The sequence below is a fragment of the Octopus bimaculoides genome, chromosome 15, assembly GCF_046866305.1.
Source record: "Octopus bimaculoides isolate indiv1 chromosome 15, ASM4686630v1, whole genome shotgun sequence".
Taxonomy (NCBI): domain Eukaryota; kingdom Metazoa; phylum Mollusca; class Cephalopoda; order Octopoda; family Octopodidae; genus Octopus; species Octopus bimaculoides.
The window spans coordinates 36,700,193-36,725,317 of NC_142942.1; the positions used below are offsets into that span (position 1 = coordinate 36,700,193).

At 37.4% G+C, this 25,125-nt stretch overlaps 2 protein-coding genes across 2 annotated transcripts in view; both read right to left on the minus strand.

The window, feature by feature from the left end:
• The window catches only part of LOC106883807 (uncharacterized), a 156,977-nt gene that overhangs the window by 72,753 nt on the left and 59,099 nt on the right, over positions 1-25,125 (minus strand). Inside the window, exons 6-9 of the mRNA XM_014934944.3 lie at positions 18,515-18,654; positions 12,520-13,826; positions 6,745-6,890; positions 2,352-2,456 (exon numbers count right to left, since the gene is read on the minus strand). Coding sequence (XP_014790430.1) covers positions 2,352-2,456; positions 6,745-6,890; positions 12,520-13,826; positions 18,515-18,654 — 1,698 coding nt within the window. The remainder of the gene's footprint in view (positions 1-2,351; positions 2,457-6,744; positions 6,891-12,519; positions 13,827-18,514; positions 18,655-25,125) is intronic.
• On the minus strand, positions 3,448-5,355 carry LOC149132493 (uncharacterized; the record flags this gene model as incomplete). Its single annotated transcript, XM_089363994.1, has 2 exons — positions 3,448-3,640; positions 4,625-5,355. Coding segments are annotated over 2 exons (798 nt in total), but the record flags the coding sequence as incomplete, so codon positions are not given.

Genomic DNA, 25,125 nt, shown 5'->3' on the forward strand with positions numbered 1-25,125 from the left:
TTGCAATCCAGCAACTTTTAGTGTTTGGCCCTGACTTTTATTAATGCTCATGGCAAAAGAAAGTGGGATAGGAAACTCTAAGGGCTTAAATTTGAATGGGCTATTAGTTGGTATAACAGGTATGCGAAGAATGAAGACAGTGTCACCTTTACTACAACCAGTGAGAATATTTGCCTCAATGCAGCTCATCATAGGTTTGTGCACTATTAATGTTGCCTCCCTTGAACCATTTACTTTCACTTTATGAGACCAACAAACACGAATGGACAGAATCTCTCTTTTATATATATATATATATATATATATATATATATATATTATCACCATCATCATTCATATACACAAACAGCCAAGATACACACATATATGTATACACACATATATGTATACATACATACATACATACATACATACATACATACATACATACATATATATATATATATATATATATATATATATATATATATATATATATATATATATCAACCGTGTAACCTAATATGTGCTTTTCTTCTTCTCTCCGGTCTTTTCCTCACTCCTCATTCTGACAAAGAGCCATACTCAAAACATTATACACCCATTCTTTCACTCTTTTTTGCCATCTTATACTGAACATCAACCTAATACATTCCATATGTACCTCCTGTTGCCTTCTGTTGTTTTGTTATTTTTAATTTTCGTTTTGTCTATATATCAGGTTGAGTAAAAAGCAATGTTTTGAACCATGAAGAAGCTGTACTGGATTTTTTGTGGTGTTTTGAATTCTTTTTTAAACATCTTTTTTTAAACATCAATAAATTAACATTGATATTTTTTTCACCATTGTTACAATCATCTGAAATGGAACTGTCATAGCACAATATTCGAGCAATTTTGCTATTCAACTTCAAAAAAGGATGTAAAGCAGCTGAAACTGCTTGAAATATCAACAAAACATCTGGTGAGGAAATGACCACTGAATGGTCAGCTCAAAAATGGTTTTAAACGATTTTACAGTGGAGACCTGAGCCTTGAAGATCATGAGCATAGTGGATGCCCATCTGTCATCGATAACAGTCAATTAAAGATTGTCGTTTAGAAAGATCTACATAAAACCACTAGAGAACTGGCAAAAAAATTTCAAGTTATCTAGATCAAGCTATCCAATCTGATCTGGCAGAGTTTCTACAGCTGGATGCCCTTCCTAATGCCAACAATTCCAAGAGTGTAGTGGGTGCTTTTATGTGCCACTGGCACAAGGGCCAGTCAGGCGGTTCTGGCAACAACAACGCTCAAAAGGTGTTTTTTTATGTGCTACCTGCACGGGAGCCAGTCTGGTAGTACTAGCAACGACCACACTCGAATGTTGTTCTTCACATGCCACCGGCATATGTGCCAGTAACGCGACGCTGGCAACGATCATGATTAAATGGTGTTTTTTACGTACCACCGGCATGGGAGCCAATCAGCGGCCCTGGCAACGATTATGCTCAGATGTGCTTTTAACGCTCCATTGGCATGAGTGCCAATCAGGCGGTACTGTCATCGGCCACGTCAGCAATTTTGATTTCAATTTTGGTTTCATTTGCCTCAATAGGTCTTTGCAAGCAAAGTTTATGGTCCAATGAATGAGGGGTACTCATAAGTGGGCTGGTTACACCCACTGGCATAGGCCACAGGTTATGATCTCATTGGCTTGTCGGGTCTTCTCAAGCATAGCATATCCCCAAAAGTCTCTGTCTAGTCATTGCCTCGGTAAGGCCCAATGTTCGAAGGTCATGCTTCACCACCTCATCCCAGGTCTTACTGGGTCTACCTCTTCCACAGGTTCCCTCAACTGCTAGGGTGTGACACTTTTTCACAGAGCTGTCCTCATTCATTCGCAACACATGACCTTACCAGCGCATTCGTCTCTCTTGCACACCACATCCGATGCTTCTTAAATCCAACTTTTCTTTCAGGGCATTTACACTCTGTCGTGTATGCACACTGACATTACACATCCAGCAGAGCAAACTGGCTTCATTCTTTGCAAACTTACACATGTCCTCAGCAGTCACGGCCCATGTTCCACTGCCATGTAGCATGGCTGTTCATACATATGCGTCATACAGTCTACCTTTTACTCTGAGCGAGAGGCCCTTTGTCACCAGCAGAAGTAGGAGCTCTCTGAACTTGCCCAGGCTATTCTTATTCAAGCAGCTACAATATAAATATATATTGTTGCTGAAACTGTTACTAGGATTAATGTAGCTTCCAACACAAAATAAATCCTGAAAAAAATCTAATAAAAACAGAGTTTTGGCTGTAATTATAAATGAAAATGTGAGAGAGAATACAGGAAAGGAACTGATTAACTATAAACTTACTGAATCCTTGTGTGGCAATCTGAGCATCATCAGTGTTAATTTCATACCGATTCCGCAGTGAGGCGTAATCTACAGACATTGGATCCCAGTTGAGCAGTTCCAGTTCTATAAAGAAATAAAATGGTACAAGAAAGACAACTCAGCAAATACAGGTCTAGATTAACGAAGAGAAATCCAATAACAGGTAGGCCTTATTACATATCGTATGAATGAGAAAATAAGTTATAATGCTTGCTTCAGCATGTATGTATATGAATATATGTATGTATGTATGTATGTATGTATGTATGTGTAAATCCAAAACAATTACAAAAAATACAGAGACTGGTACATCTTCAAATTTTTCTCTTAATTTAATAGTTAAGTGTGCAGCATAATTAACTGTTACATTTGACTGTGGCCATGCTGAGGCACTGCTTGAAGGCTTTGAGTTGAACAAATTGACCCGAGGACTTATCTTTTTAAGCCTAGTATTTATTCTATCAGCTCTTTTACTGGACAACCAAGTTACTGGAATGTAAACACACCAACACCGGTTGTCAAGCAGTGGTCGGAGACAACCAGAGACACAAACACTCACATATGTGTGTGTGTGTGTGTGTGTGTGTGTGTTGGATATATGTACTATAATAATACTCTTGTGTATTTCTCCGTCACAACATATGAATGAGAAAGGAAGGGGTGATAGATGAATAAGGAAGGGGTGACGGCAAACTTGGTAGTGGGATGATGGAAGTTCTACGGTGAAAAACAAAAATCAAACAGCATTTCAACTCTGCGTGAGTATGAGTGTGTGTATGTAAAAGGGAGTCATGAGAATGTTTGTGTGCGTGTGTGTTTGTGTGTGTGTGTGCAATGGAAGTGGGATGGTGAACATTCAACGTTGAAAAGAAAAATCAAATAGCGTTTCAGCTCTCTGTGAGTATATGTGTGTACGTGTGAGTGTGTACAAGGGAAGTAGATGAATGTTTGTATCTGATTATTTTGTACCTTATTTATATATACACAATGATTTCACATGTAGTTGGTACATAATGATGATATATGCTGGATAGAACAAGAAAAACAAATATGAAACATAACTTCTGCTGGAGAACTGGCACAAACGTACATGTCAAAAGCTACCTCAGGCTGTCTGCGAAATATACTCCTCTCTGCCTAAGTCCGAACTCCATCGTGCAAACCCAACTCACTAAGGAAATAGCAGGAAAGGTTTCCTTATTTAGCTGAGGGTAGGCTCAAAATGCACCACACTTTGCCTGTCTGGCAAGTGGTCTGATTGAACAACTTAAAACACCCAATTGGCACAAGCAGGTTTGTCAATATGTGACCAGGTCATGTGACCACTTGCAGAAAACAAGCACACTGTGAATATGCTTCTACTAGATATATACCATCATAATCATTGTTTAATGTTCAATTTCTATGCTGGCATGGGTTGGATGGTTTGACAGGAGCTAACAAGGCTGAGAGTCACACCATCATCCATTGTCTGTTTGGGTATGTTTTCTACAGCTGGATGCCCTTCCTAATGCCAACCACATTACAAAGTGTACAGTGCCTTTTATGTGGCACCAGCACCTGTGCTTTTTATATGGCACAAGTCCGTTTTACATAGCACCAGCACTGACAAGTACAATGCAAGACAAAAACTCCCGAACTGGAAGGAGAGAGTACCATTGAAGGAGTATTGCTTTGTGCTAATTGAGAGCTTTACGGTATAGCAAGACAGGTGTCTTGCTGTAGCATAGATACACAGATACCCCAGTTGGAAAACAAAAGAGGGTGAGTTAGAGAATAAGGTAAAAAGAGCAATAGTGAGGCAGATGAAGGTGAAGATGTGTCAAGACATGCCCTCATGGGACATTGGGGTTGGTGAGAATAGGTGAGGTGATATAAGGGCTTGAGCCGGGTGAGTGGGCAGGATGAGGTGATTGTAGCAAATGATAGAGAGAAATATAGGAGAAATGGTAGAGAGAAATATAGGAGAAATGGTAGAGAGAAATATAGGAGAAATGGTAGAGAGAAATATAGGAGAAATGGTAGAGAGAAATATAGGAGAAATGGTAGAGAGAAATATAGGAGAAATGGTAGAGAGAAATATAGGAGAAATGGTAGAGAGAAATATAGGAGAAATGGTAGAGAGAAATATAGGAGAAATGGTAGAGAGAAATATAGGAGAAATGGTAGAGAGAAATATAGGAGAAATGGTAGAGAGAAATATAGGAGAAATGGTAGAGAGAAATATAGGAGAAATGGTAGAGAGAAATATAGGAGAAATGGTAGAGAGAAATATAGGAGAAATGGTAGAGAGAAATATAGGAGAAATGGTAGAGAGAAATATAGGAGAAATGGTAGAGAGAAATATAGGAGAAATGGTAGAGAGAAATATAGGAGAAATGGTAGAGAGAAATATAGGAGAAATGGTAGAGAGAAATATAGGAGAAATGGTAGAGAGAAATATAGGAGAAATGGTAGAGAGAAATATAGGAGAAATGGTAGAGAGAAATATAGGAGAAATGGTAGAGAGAAATATAGGAGAAATGGTAGAGAGAAATATAGGAGAAATGGTAGAGAGAAATATAGGAGAAATGGTAGAGAGAAATATAGGAGAAATGGTAGAGAGAAATATAGGAGAAATGGTAGAGAGAAATATAGGAGAAATGGTAGAGAGAAATATAGGAGAAATGGTAGAGAGAAATATAGGAGAAATGGTAGAGAGAAATATAGGAGATGGAGGGGTGCAGTGGATACGTGAGGGTATTGAGGATGCTAGCAGGAAGCAAGGTGTTGATGATGAAGAGCAGCACAGGGAAGGGAGGGAAATCACAGAAAGGAAGTGATTGGTGGAGACAGTAGGCAAGAGAAGAAAAGTAACTGAGACAACCAAGTATGTGCCTATTCTGCTCTTAGGTGGTAAGGAATTAATGGGTATTAGAGAATGAAATGTTGGGGAGAGAAATGGTTGAATAAGGCAGAGAGGATGGAGGTAAGCATTACCAAGGTGGTTTTAGATGGAAACAGTAAAAAGCTTGTCCTACGTATATCTACATGTATACCTGTATATGTATGTGTACCCTTGTCTGAACAATATGTACTGGTTGTAAATGAGCATCATCCTCATCATCATAGTAGTGAGGCATTTTGTTTCCAGTCTTTCATTGAAAAACATGTTTAGCTATGAGAAAACATTAACTTGCTTGGCAACCAATGGGAGCATCCAGTTGTAGATAATCTGCCTCAACAAATTTTATCTAACTCATGCAAACATAGAAAAATTGATGTTAAATGCTGACAATGATGATGATGCTGGCATGTGTGTGTGCATTTGTGCGTGTGTGTTTTCACATTGGTGTAATGGTAGAAAACAAAATCACTTTTCATACAAACAGTTTCTTTGTTTGCAATACTTTGCAATCTTCTGTAATGGCATGTTGTCTGGTCATCAAGCAGTTCAGTGTTTGAATGACTAAGGGAAATATTATGTTACTTGGAAACAGGTGAGGATTGTGGGCTGGCAAGAGGAAGAACCATCCACCTGCCAAAAATTTCATCTGATCCATGCAAGGTTTGAAAAGTAGACAGCAAAACGGCAATGATGATGATGGTGATAAATGGTGCCACATAAAAAGCATCCAGTCCAGACTGTAAAAATGGCTGACATTTGGAAAGGCATCCAGCTGTAAAAACCATGCCTAGGCAGACAACTGGAGCATGGTGCAGTCCTCTGGGTTGCCACCTCCTGTCAAACTGTTCGACCCATGCCAGTATGGAAAACAGATGCTAAATGGTGATGATGATGATGATGATGTTGATGATACACATGCATAGGCTTTCATACAGTTCCCTTCTACCAATTTCACCTACAAGCAAAGCCATCTTAACAGCATCATAAGCCTCTGAGTAAATCGGTACAGCAAGCCCTATAGTATTTAGTTTTAGACAGCAAGCCACAATACACATAGATCAGAATTGAGCCCCTAGACCTATGAGGCCCCTGATCAACTGCACAGTGTGCCCATGCCTTATAATGGCACTGCCTATGCCTTATGATGGTATTGTCCACCAGAGGCCACAGTAGTAGATGCTTCAAAGCAGTGACCCTTCAAGGCAGTGCCCCAGCATGGCAACTGTCCAATGACTGAAACAAGTAGAAGATAAATGGTAAAAGATAGGCAGTAAAAGATGCTTGTATGATCAGTGAGACATTTATTTGTTTGTGTGTGAATGTTCCTACAACACATGTATGTGTGTGTGCATGGATGTATGCATGTGTGTATGTATGTATGTATGTATGTATGTATGTATGTATGAGTGAGAAGGATTGCATATGAACAGCAGTACATACATGAGACAATCTGTAAGTAGCAAAACATAGCATTTGATACCCTACCTGCAGACTTCTCTGTAAGTGTTGCATGGTTCAATCGAACCAATTCATAGTTGATACAGATTTCTGCATTCTGGACACTTTCTGTTTTCTTATCACTCAACGTTGCAATTAAAACTTGTAATGGTGGACTCAGATATTGTTGAAAACTACAGCATAAAAAGAAATAAATAGGACTATTTTAATAGGTTTTAAACAAGTTTACAGGTAAAGTAATTTGATTTAGTAAATTTGATTTTCTCTTCAGTGGTAAATATTTCAGTCATGTGTTCAAGGCATGAAAACATAGAACTCATTACATATTTATTTAGGAGGGGCTGTGTGGTAAGTAGCTTGCTTACCAATCACATGATTCCAGGTTCAGTCCCACAGTGTGGCACCATGGGCAAGTGTCTTGTGACCAAAGCCTTGTGAGTGGATTTGGTAGACAAAAACTGAAAGAAGCCCATTGTACATACACATATATATATATGTATATGTTTGTGTGTCTGTGTTTGTCCCCCCCCCCCCACCATCGCTTCATGACCGAATTTGGAGTGTTTACGTCCCCGTAACTTAGCAGTTCAGCAAAATAGACCGATGGAATAAGTACTAGACTTACAAAAAATAAGTCCTGGGATCAATTTGTTCGACTAAAAGCAGTGCTCCAGTATGGCCAGAGTCAAATGACTGAAATAAATAAAACATACATATATATATACATATACCATGTTTGTATTGACCTATCAAACCAAGTCAGACCGTAGTTGTGGCCGATGCTAGTGTCAGGTCATAAAAGACACTCACTACACTTTTAGAGTGGTTGGCATTAGGAAAGGCATCCAGCAGTAGAAACCTTGTCAAATCAGATTAGAACCTGGATTTGTTAGTGAGATCCAGGGTATGATTGACAATGATCCCTCCAAGTCAATCAGGACCATCACCATGGACATGGGAGTGTCTGAGTTTCTATCAGGCAGGTAGTGCATGAAGACATTCGATATTCCTCATACAAGATGAGAAAGGGCCAATTTTTATCTCAAGCCATCAAGAGCAAGAGGAAAGGCCACACAGCCACACTATGAAGGCTATACACATACACATGAAAAGTATATTAACTGAGCAGATGGTGAACACACAAAACAACCATTGGCTTGCTGTGTCCCCAAAACATGTACCGAGAGTGATAAAAATCAAACATCCAGTCAACATCATGGAGTGATCAGTAGTGGTGGCAACGTTATACCTCCATTCATCTTCCCACACGGCCTCAGACTCAACAGGGAGGCCTACATCAAGTGCCTGGAGTGGGTAGCGCTGCCTTGGGTCAAGAAAGTGACTGCTGGAAGACCCTATGTCTGGCAACAGGACTCTGCATCATGCCACACAAGCTGAAGAACTCAATCGTGGCTGTCAGGTAAATTCTGCCACGACATCACCCCTAACATCTGCCCACCTAACTCCCTAGACTGCAACCTCCTTGATTATTATGTGTGGGGCACAGTTGAGCAAGGGACCAACAAAACTCCTTGTAATACCAAAGATGAACGGAAGGCAAGGATTATGGCAGCATTCACCAACTTAAACAAGGAAACTGTCCAGAAGAGCTGCAAGAGATTCCAAAGTCGTCTGGAGCCCATGGCGATTTTATTGAATAAATTTACTCATTTGTATTTCAAGACATTTTTATGTAATTTTGGTAAATATATCTGTTAAAATGAGATGTCAGTGTTATTTTTCATTTTTGCATAATTTAGACAACAATATATTCACTGCACCCTGAACACATACACACACACACACACATAACAGACTTCTTTCAGTTTCCATCTGTCAAGATCTGTTCACAAGGTTTTGGTTGGTCTGGAGTTATAGTAAAAGACATTTGCTCAAGGTGAACCTGGAACCAGGTTATTGGGAAGCAAGTTTCTCAACAATCCAAATAGCCTATAATATATACGTATATGTACACACACACACACACACACACATACAATGTTTAATGCAAGTGAAAACCACATAACATGTGCATAAGAGCTCTTATGTCTTTATTTGGCTGCCACATAATATGTTACATAATATGGAACTCCTCTTTACATAAGATTAATACAAGGATACTATAACAAGTGGATGGAGAATAACAGGCTTTAATAGTAGATTGCAACAGATGTTGTTACATTATCTTTATATATGTACTAGTGGGACCCGTGGAAATTCCATAGAATGAGAAGATTAAGAGAAGCTATTTAAGAGAGAAAGGATAATTTGCATTTTAATTTTTATTTTCCTAAGTTATTTAACTTTCAGTCACAATAATCTACTATATGATTTTAAAATTTCCCTTTGCTAAGTACTTTATATTGCTTTCTTTCTCTCTACTTCTTCAACAAACTTTTTAACCATGTAATTCGCCTCTTCATGTCTTTAACATTTCTCTCACTTCCACTAATCACATGAGTGACAGTATAATGCATCAGCTGGCTATCTGCTCTCTCACTCACTCTCACATTCCCTCTTCCGCTCGCTCTCTCCCTCTCTCACTCCATCTCTGCTCTAACAAATTAAAGCATAAAGGTGGAAGAATAATATTATAGATTTAGTTCAATAAAAAAAATTCTTTTCACTATCAACATACCAACACCACCACCATCATCACTACTATAGTTTTCAGTAACAAAGCTCATTTCATTTAAGCTGTTTGTTTATATCTACTTTTTCTTGCTGTTGATGTACTTCTGCTCTGACAATACAAACACACACACTCTCTCTCTCTCTCTCTCTCTCTCTCTCTCGCTCTCTCTCTCTCTCTCGCTCTCTCTCTCTCTCTCTTACTCTCTCTCCCCCTTCTCTCTCTCCCCTCTCCTCTCTCTCTCCCTCTTCCTCCCTCTCTCTCTCTTTCTCTCTCTCAACGTAACGCACTTTATCTGCCTTTCTTTAACCTCACTATCCAGAACATTACCCTCTGCTAAATATTGTATCCAAAACATATCACTTTCTCTTTATCTTTCCCTCCCCACCTTATCATTAACTTTATTAACCACATCATTAACTTTTCTCTCTCCTCTTTTCTCTCACCATCTTTTAATCTTGCTCTTTACCTCTCCCTTCAACTAACCACATGATGCATTTGGCCTTATACATCTTTCTCTGCTTCTTCCTCACTTCTTTCTTCTCTACTCACACTTTTCCTCTCTCTCTCTCTCTCATTTTACTCCACTTCTACCTCTTACTCACTCTACTTCCATGTCTCTAAGTAAAGTATAATGGGCAAACAAACAAGCGGATTATTATATAAATATATATACACACATTTCTATTATATTAGAATTCCCATATTCCTGAATTTTCAGCAAACGACACAAATGATAATGAATTTAATGGCTCGGAACAGATTCATATACTGAACTAATTTAGTTATTGTCAATTCTACCTCAGCTGTTGTACCTTATAATTTATACTCCGGCAATTCTTAAATGGTGAAGTTGTAACATATCAAGGGAAATAACTATCACAAAATTAATAGAAATTAATGTCAAAGTTGCATGTTATAAACTCTAGAAGTCTAAATATTTTAAGCAGTTATAACGTGTGTGTGTGTGTGTGTGTGTGTGTGTGTGTGTGTGTGTTTGTGTGTGTATATGCGCACACATGACTTGGCTTCACATGATGGTTGTAAACAAGTGTTAACTCCATGCAAGCAGTTTCCATCATTTCCAATCTTCTGTGAAACCATTTCTGGTCATGGGAAAATGTTACCTTACTTGGAAAAAGGTGAGGATTTGTGTAAAGGAAAACATCTGGCTACGTAGAAAAACCTGCATCAAAACTTTGCATCAAAAGTGAATGCTAAAATGATAATGATACATACATACATGTGTGTGTGTGTATATATATATATATATATATATATATATATATATATATCAAAATAAGCAACAAGGATATCCAGAGGTAATGCAGTACGATCGTTTCATGGAACTCCATTTAACTGAACAATGCAATCATTACATCAATTTAAAATGTAGAGCAATCCTCAGCTGCACAAAGACATAGAATTTAATTTAAATTAGAACAGATGGACACAGTATAATTATACCTAAAAGCTCCAAGAAGTTAAGGAGATAGACAAAGAACATGTTGCCTCTACTACAACATAGAAGTTAACTTCTATGGAGTTGCACGAAACTATCGTTCTGCATTACTTCTGGATATCCTTGTTGCTTATTTTGATTTTAATCACCTTACTTTGAAATTGTATGGATAATACTGTACTAAATTCTGGTGCCTCAACTAAAGTACCATATTCACCTGAATCTAAATTTTTGCTTATATATATATATATATATATATATATATATATATATATATATATACACACACATACATACACATGAAAAGTATATTATTATTATTATTATTATCATTATTATTATTATCATCATCATGAAAACTCTCAACTTTATTTTCCTGATATGATGGAAAGTGTCAGCTGTCACAGCACAGCAAGCAGACTAAGTAACACTTGTTTACTGATCATGGATTTTATAAAGTCTTGAGTTGGTACTTGTGTCTGCTAACACTTTGAATTTCATCCAGAGATCAGGAATCCAGAGTTAACATCATGTGAAGAATTTTTAGTGAAGGTTGGAATCAGGAGAGGCATATTTCAGGGAGATACTCTGTCACCAATGCTGTTTGTGATTTGTATGATACCCATCATGCAGATATTACAGAAAGTAACATCAAAGTACACCTTGGAAAGTGGGGAAAGGTTGAATCACCTGTTATTTAGATCTTCAGTGAGAGTGAGTGTGAAATGTATGGTCTGTTCCAACAGAACAGTTACTCAGTAAGGATATGGGGATGGAATTTGGGATTAACAAGTGAGGTATGCTTATCATAAAAAAAAGCAAAGTATTGTCATCTGATGGTGTAGAACTACCAAACAGCAAGAGAATTAAAAGATGTTGAGGTGGATGGATACAAGTATTTGGGCGTTTTTTGACTATGAGAAAATCAAAGAGAATGAAATGAAGGATAGTTTTAACTGAGGAGAACCAAATTAATTATAGAGAGTAAGCTCAATGCAAAGAACAAGATCAGGGCAATGAATATATGGGATGTCTCCTTAATGTGATATGACAGAGGTGCTATTAGCTAGACAAGGAAATGGATTGAAAGACCAGGAAAGAGAGGTCAGTGAGAAAGGAACAGGTTGTTTCTTACTCTTAAAGAATTAGTCAGAGCAAGTGAAATTAAAATGATAACTCTTTCTTTGATAAGCACAAGATCTGAAATTTTGTGAGGAAGGAGTAAATCAATTTCATCAATCCCAGTGCTCAACAGGTATTTATTTTATCAACACCATAAGGACGAAAGGGAAAGTAGACCTCAGCAGAATTTGAACTTAAACTGTAGAGATGGACAAAATGCTGCAAAGAGAAAAGTCCGGCATGCTAACATGTGCAGGTGAGCTGAAAGAAAAATGAGTAAATTAGGAATCAGATAAAATTGTGCTGATATGGTGATGCAATGTGTACGTATAATGATAGTTGGTTGAGGAAGTGTTAGATGATCCAACTGGAAAGAAAATGAGAAAGAGAAGGACTGCAAAAAACAAATGTAGAAATGGTAAGGGCAGATCTAAGATTGTTGACCCTCACAAAGAAGATGAGGAAGGAATACAAGTGTTGAAAGACTGTAAAGACAAAGCTATACAAGCCTGAAAGAAAAAACACATAAAAGTGATGGTAGTGATGGTGGTAATGACAAATTAATGAAAGTGGTTAATTCTTTTACCTAAATGATGTTGATGGCAGATTTCCAGATACAATCTTCATGACATAAGAATCTTTGAAGTTGATATTTTTCTTAAATGCTTTCTTGGCCTTTTCTGGCCAGATGTATGTATCACTAGGGTGTGGCTTTTGACCAACAGGACATATTCTAGCCAATGTACAATGCACAGCTAATGCAGGAAACTTTTTATAAGCTATATTCATGGGGTAAATGTGCTTTCTTGAAATCCAGGCAATATATCCATAGTCGATGTAGAAAACTTTAACAGACATTTTATTTGGTTTCTGAGCAGATTTGAAGTCAATAATAATACCTCGATGGTAAGATTGGTCAGTTTTGTCATAACAACAGCATAAAGAATTGATCTCAATTTTCAAGGTTTCAGAGAGTTCTAAGAGTTCAGTTGGTTTTAGTCTCAAGAACTTTTCATTAAGACTTTGGACAAGATCTGCAAGCCTCTCAATAGTTGCAGAGTTTATTACATAAACATAGAAATCAGAAGGAGTTGAAACATATGAAAATACAACTTCATGTATTTTCTCAGTTTCTGAGTTGGATGTGTTGTATTTTTTGATAGATGTATCAGTGGTTTGAAATTGTTTTGGTAAAGGTTCACTAGAACAACTTTCTAATGTACCTTCTTTATTATCAGTTGTTACATTAGTGCATGGAAGTGTTGATGATTCAGACAGAGATTTTTCAGGACTTGTCTGAGAATTGCATATTTTGGGTTTTGTTTGACAATTAGACATTTCAGAACTTATTTGATAATTCAATTTTTCAGGACTTGTTTGAGAAGTGGAATGTTCACACTGATCAGCAACATTAACATTTAAACAGTTCTCTTCTTCAAAATCCTCACAAGGCTCTTCATAAATTGTAGAACACTCCATTCGTTTTGTAAATGCAGATCTAATCTGTTGGTTTATGTTTCCATCATAATATTGTCTTTTTGTGATATCATCATTCCTGTAAGAAGTCACAGAAATACTGTCCTCCTCAGTGGAATCTAATACTGGCTGTTGATTGAATAGAACCCAGGTTTTCAGAATGTTACATATTAAATTAATTTGCTCAGAAATAGGGATGTATACAGCACAATTTTTAGAGATAAGCTGTAAACTGATGCTGTAGAGCTGCAAAGCGGAAGCACTGGGGAAATCAATTGGATACAAATGGACTAAATGTGGGAAACCATCTGTACAGGAAATTTTGGGAATACACAACAGAACTGAATAAGACACTAATTTCTGGAAAATGTCAGAGATATTTATTGACCAATCATTCTTGATATCAACGGGAGCAATCTGCAATTAAAAAGCAAAAAATGTATGTAAAATATATGTAATAATATGTCATTATAAGCATCAGTTTGAGACAGAAAGAAATCAAAGGGTCTAATGACAGGACTCAAAACATATATCACTTACCAAGTAACTCTCTCTCTCTCTCTCTCTCTCTCTCTCTCTCTCTCTCTTTCAAATTAGTGGAATTTATTTTTACTTTTATTTTTTAATTTGCTCTTTTATCGCCACAAGATAATTGTTTAGTTGTTACTTGGCATAGCAATGCAAATTATGTGTATGTGTGTACCTATATGTATTATGTAAGCATACAAAATAATCTCACTAATATACAAAATTCATATCAACCGACTGTTAACGGCTCTGAGAAAAAAATTTACTTGTCATTCAGTAGCTTCTGCTAATATTATGCTGCCATTTCTATAGCTAAGTTTCTTAACCATTTGAGAAGGTAAATGAACTACTGTTGACCTATGCAAGCCAAACTCTTAGAGTATAGACACTGAATGCAAATATATGAAGAAAGAAGTTAGGGGCTCTGATGGTTCTTTTAGTTTTCTTGCTTAGTCTCAGCTGTAGCTTAAACCTTTAAGCATTTTCTGTATGTATATAACTGTAAGGTATTTTCATTGTCATCCTAAACAATCTCTGCTTTCTGTAAGATTTTGTTTTAGTTTTCCTCTTTTGCGATGCTTTTAATTAACAAGAACGGCCTACAAAAGAAACATAGTTATGAAAAGGAAGGTGTAATCTCCAATGACTGGCGCAATTACATAATAGTCAGCTACTAAAAGGATAAGGGAGATACCTTGGAGAGAAGTAACTGTAGAAGCATCAAACTGCTGAACCAGGTGATGAAAGTTACAGAGTAATAGCTGAATTAATTAAGAACAGAATTAGCCAAGATGAGATGCAGTTTGGCTTTGTGCAGGAGAGAAGCACTACTGACACTATTTTCATAGTCAGGCAAGAGAAGTATTTAGCTAAGAATAAGCCCTTTTATTTGGCATTTATTGATCTGTGATATGGTGGTCTCTGAGGAATCTAGGGATAGACAAATGGCTTGAGAAAGTGGTACAGGCCATGTACAAGGGTGCTGTTAGTAAGGTAAGTGTCAGCCATGAGTAACAAATTTAGGATACAGGTAGGTGTGCAAAAAAGCTTGATTCTCAGCCCCTTCTTATTCATCATCATCCTCCAGGCCATAACAGGAATTTAAGACCAGAAGCTCATAGGGACTAATATATGCTGATGATATTGCTCTCATAGCAGAACCTGTAGCAGAACTAGAAAAGAAAAATCTGGGTGTGAAAAGAAAACTGGGCATCAAAGAGCCTCCAACTTAACCTTGGTTAATTTCAAGGCTCGTTCACAGCAGAATTTGAACTCAGAACATTAAGACAGATAAAATGTTACTGAGCATTTTGCCTGGCATGCTTACTATTCTGCCAGCTCACCCACCTTATGAAAATAATAACACATTAACAAGTTTGAAGCACCAGGTAGTGTCCACACAATGAAAATGGTCTGAGAGATGTCTATTAACTTTTGAGATATCTGTATACAAAAGCACTTGTAATATATCCAGTAAATAGGGTTGTGGTTATTTTTAGAGAAATCTATCAAACAATATATAGGCATGGCTATGTGGTAAGAAGTTTGCTTTCCAACCACATGGCACCTCGGGCAAGTGTCTTCAACTATAGCCTCAGACCAGCCTTGTGTGTGTGTGTGTGTGTGTGTGTGTGTGTGTGTGTGTGTGTGAGATAATCGATTAAGGAAACAGATGATGGATTTGGTATTGGTCTTTATCTTGTGCGATGATTGTTTTGACCCATCCCGCTATTGTCCCTTATGAGTGGGATTGTATGCATCATGTTTTGTTGCATCCATTTTGCAGTCTGGGTAACATCAGGTGCATTCATACATAGAGTGGTGTCTTGCTAAAGATCTTGAGTTTGGGTGGTCATGTTGTTATTTGCCCTCTCCAGTCAGGGAATGGGGTGATGCTACAATTGTCATTATCATTAAATGTCCATAACAAAAATAGTAAATAATTGTAAATGTCAACATATACACTGTAGACAGGAAAGAAAGAAAAAAAAATTGAACAAAGGAAAGTAAATGGGAGAGGGACAGGAGGGATTAAATTACATTAAGTTTAAAACAAGACAAGGGTACGAGAAAAAGGAAGAAAAAATATATATGCAGGCGAAAGTGTCTGGGAGGGCAAGAGGGTTAGTATACTTGCTACCACAGGTCAGGATGTCTATAGATATATACGCACACATTCACGTTGGGCCAGGATGAGTGTGGGTGCCTATGTCTCTGTGTGGGTATATGTGTGGGTATGTAAGTGTGTGAATGTGTGCATATATGCCTATACGCATCCTGACCTATGTTAGCAAGTATACTAACCCTCTTGCCCTCCCAGACACTTTCACCTGCATATATATTTTTTCTTCCTTTTTCTAGTACCCTTCTTTTGTTTTAAATTTTAATGTGAATTAATCTCTCCAGTGTCCCTCTCTCATTTACTTACCCTTGTTAAATTTTTTTTTTCTTTTTTCTTTCTTTTTTTGTCTACAGTGTATATGTTGACATTTACAATTATTTACTATTTTTGTTATGGACATTTAATGATAATGACAATTGTAGCAACACTTCGTTCCCTAACAGGAGAGGGAAAATAACAACATGACCGCCCAAACTCAAGATCTTTAGTGAGACACCACTCTATGTATGAATGTACCTGATATGACCCAGACTGCAAAATCGATGCAATACAGCATGATACATACTATCCCACTCATAAGGGACAATAGCAGGATGGGTCAAAACAATCATCACACAAAATAAAGACCAATACCAAATCCATCTTCTGTTTCCATAATCAATTATTATCCCAACTAACACTATAGAATTCCTGAAGTAGATCGAACGGAAATATACCACAACTGCAGATGACATCAGGTAGCTCAAACCGTGCCAGTGCTTTACTCAACACATCAACACACTGATTGACATATACCCATTAATCCAAAGTATTACATATATATATATATATATATATATATATATATATATATATATATATATATATATATAGGAAAATGAAAAATAATAATAAGGCAGAATGCTAAACTGGAAGCATATTTTAATAAAGATTTCTAACCGGCTTTCATTGCGAAGCAAATTTTCAAGAAGAGGAAGAATGAAAATGTTTTTTACAAAGAAGTACAAAATGAAGAAAATAATATATAAAAAAAATAATATATAAAAAAATATATAAAAAAAATAATATATAAAAAAAATATTTTTTTTATATATTATTTTTTTTATATATTATTTTCTTAATTTTGTACTTTTTTTTATATATTATTTTTTTATATATTATTTTCTTCATTTTGTACTTCTTTGTAAAGAACGTTTTCATTCTCCCTCTTCTTGAAAATTTGCTTCGCAATGAAAGCCGGTTAGAAATCTTTATTAAAATATGCTTCCAGTCTAGCATTCTGCCTTATTATTATTTTTCATTTTCCTATTATTTCTCCACGTGCGGTTAACACAACCCCACTATTTACTGACTTATATATATATATATATATATATATATACACACACACACACACACACACACATATATGTATCATCATCATCATTTAATATTTATTTTCAATGCTGGCATGGTTTAGACAGTTTGACAGGAGCTAACCAGCTGAAGGGCTGTTCAGGCTCTATGTCTGTTTTGACATGGTTTCTATGGCTGGGTGCCCTTCCTAATACTACCCACTTTACACCACGTACTAGGTGCTTTTATGCAGCACTGGCATGAGTGCTTTTTATGTGGCACCAACACTTACAAGCCCGCAAGATTAGAGATGCTCAGCTGGAGAGAGTTGCAGGGAACAAGCTTGTATGCAAGGGTAATCATGCTTTTACTTAGCTTGATGTGTTTTTGCAAGCACAGCAAATGCCAAGAGTCCTGGTCCTTTGTCATCCCCTCTATGAGTCCTAACATCTGTAGATCCTTTCTCACCACTTTATTCCACATCTTCCTGGATCTACCGTTTCTATATGTTCCCTTTACAATTAGAGATCAACACTTCCTGGTGATTGGTGTTTGGAAGGGCATCCAGTTATAAAAACCATACCAAAACAGACACAGTAGCCTGGTGTAGTCTGCTACCTGGCTGGCTCCTGTCAAACCATCCAACCCATGCCAGCATGGAAGGCAGATGTTAAACGATGATGATGATGATGATGATGATGATGATGATGATCACAATATACATGTGTGTGTGCGTGTGTGTGTGCGTGTATTTGTTAATGCCTCCTTGCTTTGACTTCATGTGATAGCTGTAAACAAAAGTCATTGTCATGCAAGCAGTGTCCTTTGTTTCCAGTCTTCTGTGAAAGCAATGTCTGGTCATGGGGATAAACCACCTTCATTGGAAATAGGTGAGGGTTGGTATCAGGAAGGGCATTTGGCTGTGAAAAATCCACTTCAACAAATTCCATCTGACCCATGCAAGCATGAAAAAGAAAACATTGAAACGATGATGATGATGATGGTGGTAATGATGATGACAATGACAACAGTATCGCCTGATTGATACAAATAAAAGAACAGCATCAGTAAAATCATTATTGTTAGTTAATATAAAATGGTAATTAATTTAGAAACATACATTTGCTAAGGAACAACAGATTGCTTGACATGGCAGTTGACTTAGAGAGTAGGGTATTTCTTGTAGACTTCCACTTGAAACAACTTCAGTGTTGCCATAGTCGACATAGAGAACGTTTACTTTGGTCAGCTTACAGGGATCTAGAAAAGTGAATTAAGATCAGGAAATGATTTAAATTTTGAAGACATATACCAACATCAACAAGGTAGAAGATGTAACTGTTGTTACTATCACTTTTATTCAAAGATTAATAAATGTATTACAGACAAGAAAGTAATATTTCAAACACAGTATAGCCATGAAAACAGCAGAAAGATTGTGTATTTTGACCTTACAAGACAGAAAAAGTTGCCAGCAGACAGCCACGGGACTCAAACCCACACCCCTCAGTTACCAACTGAGTACTCTACCATTAAGCTAAATGGCTTGCTGACAACAATATCCATCAAATTAAATGCTAAATATCATAGCTTTTTTGGAATGCAACAAATTGTATACTGCGTTTTTATTCCTGTCTCTATAATACAAAACACATTCGACACTTCCAAAAACAACAAAAGTTTGTTTACATTTTGTTGCATTACTAAATGTGTTATCAATGAATTTATTAGGAGAAAAAAATTAAATTACTTTACATCTGGGTTTAAATACTGAACATAGTTTTAGAGTTGACATTAGTTTTGTCTTGAGATACAAAGAAAAAAAGAAAAGGCTTTGAATGAAAAGAGAAAAAGATATTGAAAACAAATGCATTCAAAGAGATAATAGAAATTGGCTAAATCATGTGATACCACTAACAATTTTAATATTTCACAAAACATTTTGCAGTAACTATTTTCAATTAACCATAAATTTCAATTTTGCTACTGCTGCTACTACTATAAATTTTACATAAAGATATACACCAACATCCATGGAAAGAAGTAATGGTTATCATAGGCAAAATCCAATTAAATAAAGTTGGGAAAATGGAATAAATTTGTGTATCATGAGAAGAGAATTCTGACATTTGAGCAGGCAGAAGCCTTTTGTGAAGAATAAAATGAGACGTTGCACTACTCTAATTACAACTGAAGAATGTCAGGAAGTGGGGAAACAACCATACAATGAAGAACAGTGTTAAGCTTATAATACAGCAACAAGGGGGGAACACAAGGAGAGAAAGTGATTCAAAGAAATGAAGAGGCATATAAGAATTATCAATATAAATATACATTGAGATATATATCTAGACATAAACTTATATACATAATATCACATTATTTTATGCCAGTTTTTCCATTCTTGCGAGAGTTAGGTTTTCTCCAGGCTAGCACCAAGCAACTTAATGCAGTCCCTTATTATTTCTTTCATGAGAATCGACCTCTTGAGATCAACATTCATCACTTCCCTTGTCAACAGGTTGGTACCACCTGGCACTCTTTACCCAACTGTCATCCTATAAATGAATCACATAGTCATATCAGTGAAGTCTTCTCTTCTATACACAGGAACTGATTCTTTTACCTCATGTTTTCCTCAGATGAAATATGCTCCATTATTCATGCACACTAGCATTAAACATCCAAGAGAATGTTTCTTTCTAGACTTCACACATATTACGCTCATGTTTCACTTAACATATAACATCATACTTCATACATAAGCATCATATAATTTGCGCTCCAATGCTAATTTTATCATGATTTCTAGGTAGTTCTCTGAGCATTTGGAAAAAAAATGTATTTTATGAGTGCTCTTACAGCTCTTTACTCATCGTCATTCATCATCACTTAGCATCTGCTTTCCATGCTGGTATGGGTTAGACAGTCTGACTGAAACTGGTAAGCTGGAGAGCTGCACAGAGTTCCAGTCTGATTTGGCATGGTTTCTACAACTGGATGCCTTTCCTAATGCCAACCACTCCAAGAGTGTAATGGGTGCTTTTTATGTGCCATCGGCATGGGTGCCAGTAATGTGACACTGGCATCAGCCACATCTACAATTTCACTTGGCTTGATGAGTCTTCTCAAGCACAGCATATCACCAAAGGTCTGTGACTTGTCATCGCCGCCTCAACTTTCAGATTCTATTAAAACAGTCAACTCTGAGACTCAATAGGATTATATTATAAGCACATGGAAAAGTAGATGATAATGGTAAAAAGAGAAATGTCAAAGGTGATTTAACATTGAAATTACTCAGTCAAACATAAATCATACTTATTCATATTGGTTTGAATTAAATAGCTTCAAAAACGTGATGATGCAATTGTTTATTTTTAGAATGACATTGTAACATAAGTGTGGGAGGCCCAACCTGGTTGGTTTGAAAATAAAACAAGCAGAATATTTGGGCAGGATATGGTTGGTTTAAATGCTAAAGAGTTAAATGTCACTTGTTAAAGAGCATTCCAATATAGAGTGAAACTTAGTGAAAGTAAGTTATTTTTTTAATGGTGATAGGGTGGCAATGATGCAGTCGTTGAGATCAAGAATAAGCTCCCTGAATTAAGCAAAAACTTTGGTTTTAGTGTGACCGACAAAATAGTATAATTGTTTGGTTATCTCTCTTTTTGATACAGTCTTCAAACTTACACTGTCCAAATCATCTGATTTTCTTTTACTCAACAAATAGTCCACACCTAAATATTCAAATTTCTTCTCATAGCACATGAACTTATATAAATTTGTGAACATTATTAAATTGATTTCTGCACAGTTTATTTTAAAGGAAACAAATGAATATATTACTGATTTTTTTTTTTTTTTTCCACATTAAAATTAAATATATTTAAATCACAATGCCCAACTATATTTACAGGAATGTAAAATTTTGGTAGTTAAGGAAATTCACATTTTAGTATTCACATTTTCTGTCAAATGTAACATTTATTCATTCACATAGGCTTGAAGTAATTATGAATCTTGTATCTTTGAGATTTTAATATCATCATCCTCGTTTAACAACCTCGTTTAACTAGCATGGATTGGATGATTTGGCTAGCGGTGAGGATGTCCGGACCCCAACTGTCTGTTGTGGCATAGTTTTTATGATTTGATGCCCTTCCTAACACCAACCACTTAAGAGAGTGTGCTGAGTGATTTTTATGTGTCACTGTTATGGGTGTGTAAAAATTAACACTTCCTTCTTCAAGCCAAGATTCGAAACCGAATCTAAGAATTCTCAGTCATCCAAACGACCACAATCAACAGGCATGAAAACAGGTTTTCTTTGTCCTGTCAAAAAGTGATTGATCATCTCCCTTTGATCTACGACCTCAGCCATGTCAGATGAAGTTTAAATGGACAAGAGTTAACCTATTTAGGTACAAACTCTGCTGCAGTATATCTGTCCTTCTAGCTGCCATGTTTATGATGAATACGGTCAACAGACAGACGAAAGAGGGAGAAGGGCTTAGCCAGTGAGGGAGAAGGGCCTAGCCAGTGAGGGAGAAGGGCCTAGCCAGTGAGGGAGAAAGTCCTACAATAGCTTTTCGCATAGACCCAGAGAAATGTTCGAAGTTCCATGGTAGACTACTGTATTAGATGAACTATGTATACACACACACACACACACACACACACACGCACACACACACACACACACACACACATATATTCATTGCTGACATATCATTTCCACAGATGTACCCTGCTTCTATTTCTAGCAACTCATAGCAGTTGTCAACATTTTGCATGTAACGAAGAATTATGTGTACCAACAACAAATTAAGTCCAGTGAATAAATTATTTTAACTATGAATCGATTCACTCATTTGTTTACTTCAAAGGCATACACATTCCTTTTGCATCTGTTTACCATGATACACATATAACCACTACAGGTGTGTTTATGCAACACTGGCACAGGTGCGTTAGCACAGCACTGGCATGGGTGCTTTTTAAGTGGCACCAGCACCTGTAAGGACAAGCTTGTATGTGTGGAAGACAGCGATTTTACTTAGCTATATCTAAAATGATCTTGTAGGGTAGATGTGAGAGACCAGATCTAATCAGTCTGAGCATAAAACAGGTTGAATATTTGGGCCGGATATCATCATCATCATCATCATCATCGTTTAACGTCCGCTTTCCATGCTAGCATGGGTTGGACGATTTGACTGAGGACTGGTGAAACCGGATGGCAACACCAGGCTCCAATCTAAATTTGGCAGAGTTTCTACAGCTGGATGCCCTTCCTAACGCCAACCACTCAGAGAGTGTAGTAGGTGCTTTTACGTGTCACCCGCACGAAGGCCAGTCAGGCAATACTGGCAACAGCCACGCTCGAAATGGTGTCTTTTATGTGCCACCCGCACAAGCCAGTCCAGGGGCACTGGCAACGATCTCGCTCGAAAATCCTACGAAGGCCAGTCAGGCGGTACTGGCAACGGCCACGCTTGAAATGGTGTCTTTTATGTGCCACCCGCACAAGCCAGTCCAGGGGCACTGGCAACGATCTCGCTCAAAAATCCTACGAAGGCCAGTCAGGCGGTACTGGCAACGGCCACCCTCAAAATGGTGTCTTTTATGTGCCACCCGCACAAGCCAGTCCAGGGGCACTGGCAACGACCTCACTCGAAAATCCTACGAAGGCCAGCCAGGCAGTACTGGCAACGGCCACGCTCAAAATGGTGCATCTTATGTGCCACCCGCACAAGAGCCAGTCCAGGAGCACTGGCAACGATCTCACTTGGCTTGCCGGGTCTTCTCATGCACAGCACACCTCCAAAGGTCTCGGCCAGTAGTCATCGCCTCAGTGAGGCCCAATGTACGAAGGTCTTGCCTCACCACCTCAGCCCAGGTCTTCCTGGGCCTACCTCTTCCATGGGTTCCCTCAACTGTTAGAGTGTGGCACTTTTTCACGTAGCTATCCTCATCTATTCTCACCACATGTCCATACCAGCGCAATCGTCTCTCTTGCACACCACAACTGATGCTTCTGATGTTCAGCTTTTCTCTCAAGATACTTACACTCTGACGGGTATTCACATTGACATTACACATCCAACGGAGCATACTGGCTTCATTCCTTGCGAGCTTACGCATGTCCTCAGCAGTTACAGCCCATGTTTCACTGCCATGTAGCATGGCTGTGTCTGTGTTTGTCCCCCCAGCTTCGCTTGACAACCGATGCTGGTGTGTTTACATTCCCGTAACTTAGCGGTTCGGCAAAAGAGACCGATAGAATAAGTACTAGGCATCCAAAGAATAAGTCCTGGGATCGATTTGCTCGACTAAAGACGGTGCTCCAGCATGGCCACAGTCAAATGACTGAAACAAGTAAAAGAGAAAAAGAGAAAGAGTATATTGTCCGACAGTGGAAAGCAAAATGGGTGGCTAAGATGCAGACATGGTTGTGTGGTTAAGGGGCTTACTTTGCAACATGTGACTTTGGGTTCATTCCCACTGCATGGTATCCTGGACAAGTGTCTTCTGCTATAGCTCTGGAACAACCAATGCTGTGTCAGTGAATTTAGTAGACAGAAACTGTGTGGAAGCCCATCATGTGTGTTGGTTGACATCCTTCTAGGTCAGTGGTTTGGCAAAAGCAAGTGATGGAAGTACCAGACTTAAAAATAAGTCCTTGGGTCAACTGTTTGACTAAAACCCTTTAAGACAGTACTCCAGCATGGTTGCAGTCCAGTGACTTACATACAAATAATTTTTCTCTCTTTTCTCTGGCAGGATGGAGACTATTTCTTGAAACTAACAATATTTATTCTTAAGCAGAGTCAGAATATGAGTGGTAATTGCTATTGTGTTTCATCACAGGAAACACCGGCCATCCCAGATTTCCTTGAATTGATGAATCAAGTGTGTTATGATCATACATACGTCATAAAGAAGTTGTTCTCCCAGTGGCAGGTGATCAATAAATCTAGTTATTTCAAGTGACTTGCATACTAACACCGAGGTGAAATAGTTTCATTTATTGCCTTTAGTCTTCACTTGAACTTTTGTATAAAGTAATTTCCTCAAGGTTCAGGAAGAGAATGGTTGCATTTCATAACCACCATTTCCTGGAATCCTAGGTTTCTTTAACTTTTTATAGAAAAACAAATCTTGATGTTAGCATTAACTTGATACTCTAATCAGTGGATTAGTAGAATTTTTACAGTATCAGGCAAAATGCCTTGTGGTATTTCTTCAGTCTCTTTTTATTTTCTAAATTTCAAGTCCCACTGGCATCAACTTTGTCTCTCATCCATCTCATTGTTCACTTCACATGTCGCCTTTTGTCTACTGCTAAATTCAATATCATCGTTGGGATATGGCCGGTTTAAATGCTAAAGGGTTAAGTGAAATTATATTTGAATGTTCTATCACAATTATACAACAGGTTACTACTATAAAACATGAGAAACACTGATTATAACAATGGGCCTATGTACTATCAACTGCTGTGGTAGTTTTCTGATGATACTATCAAAATATAGTATCAATACTGATTAACAGTGCATAGTAATTGTAAACTGCGGTATGACCTAATGCAGCTTATGGGTTACTAACTATTCCGCACCTTACAGAAGTTGTTTAACAGGAAGAAATATACTGTAATATGGTAATTATATTACTGTGATACTGTTTAATAAAATATGACACCTATGAAAAATATCATTACATAGA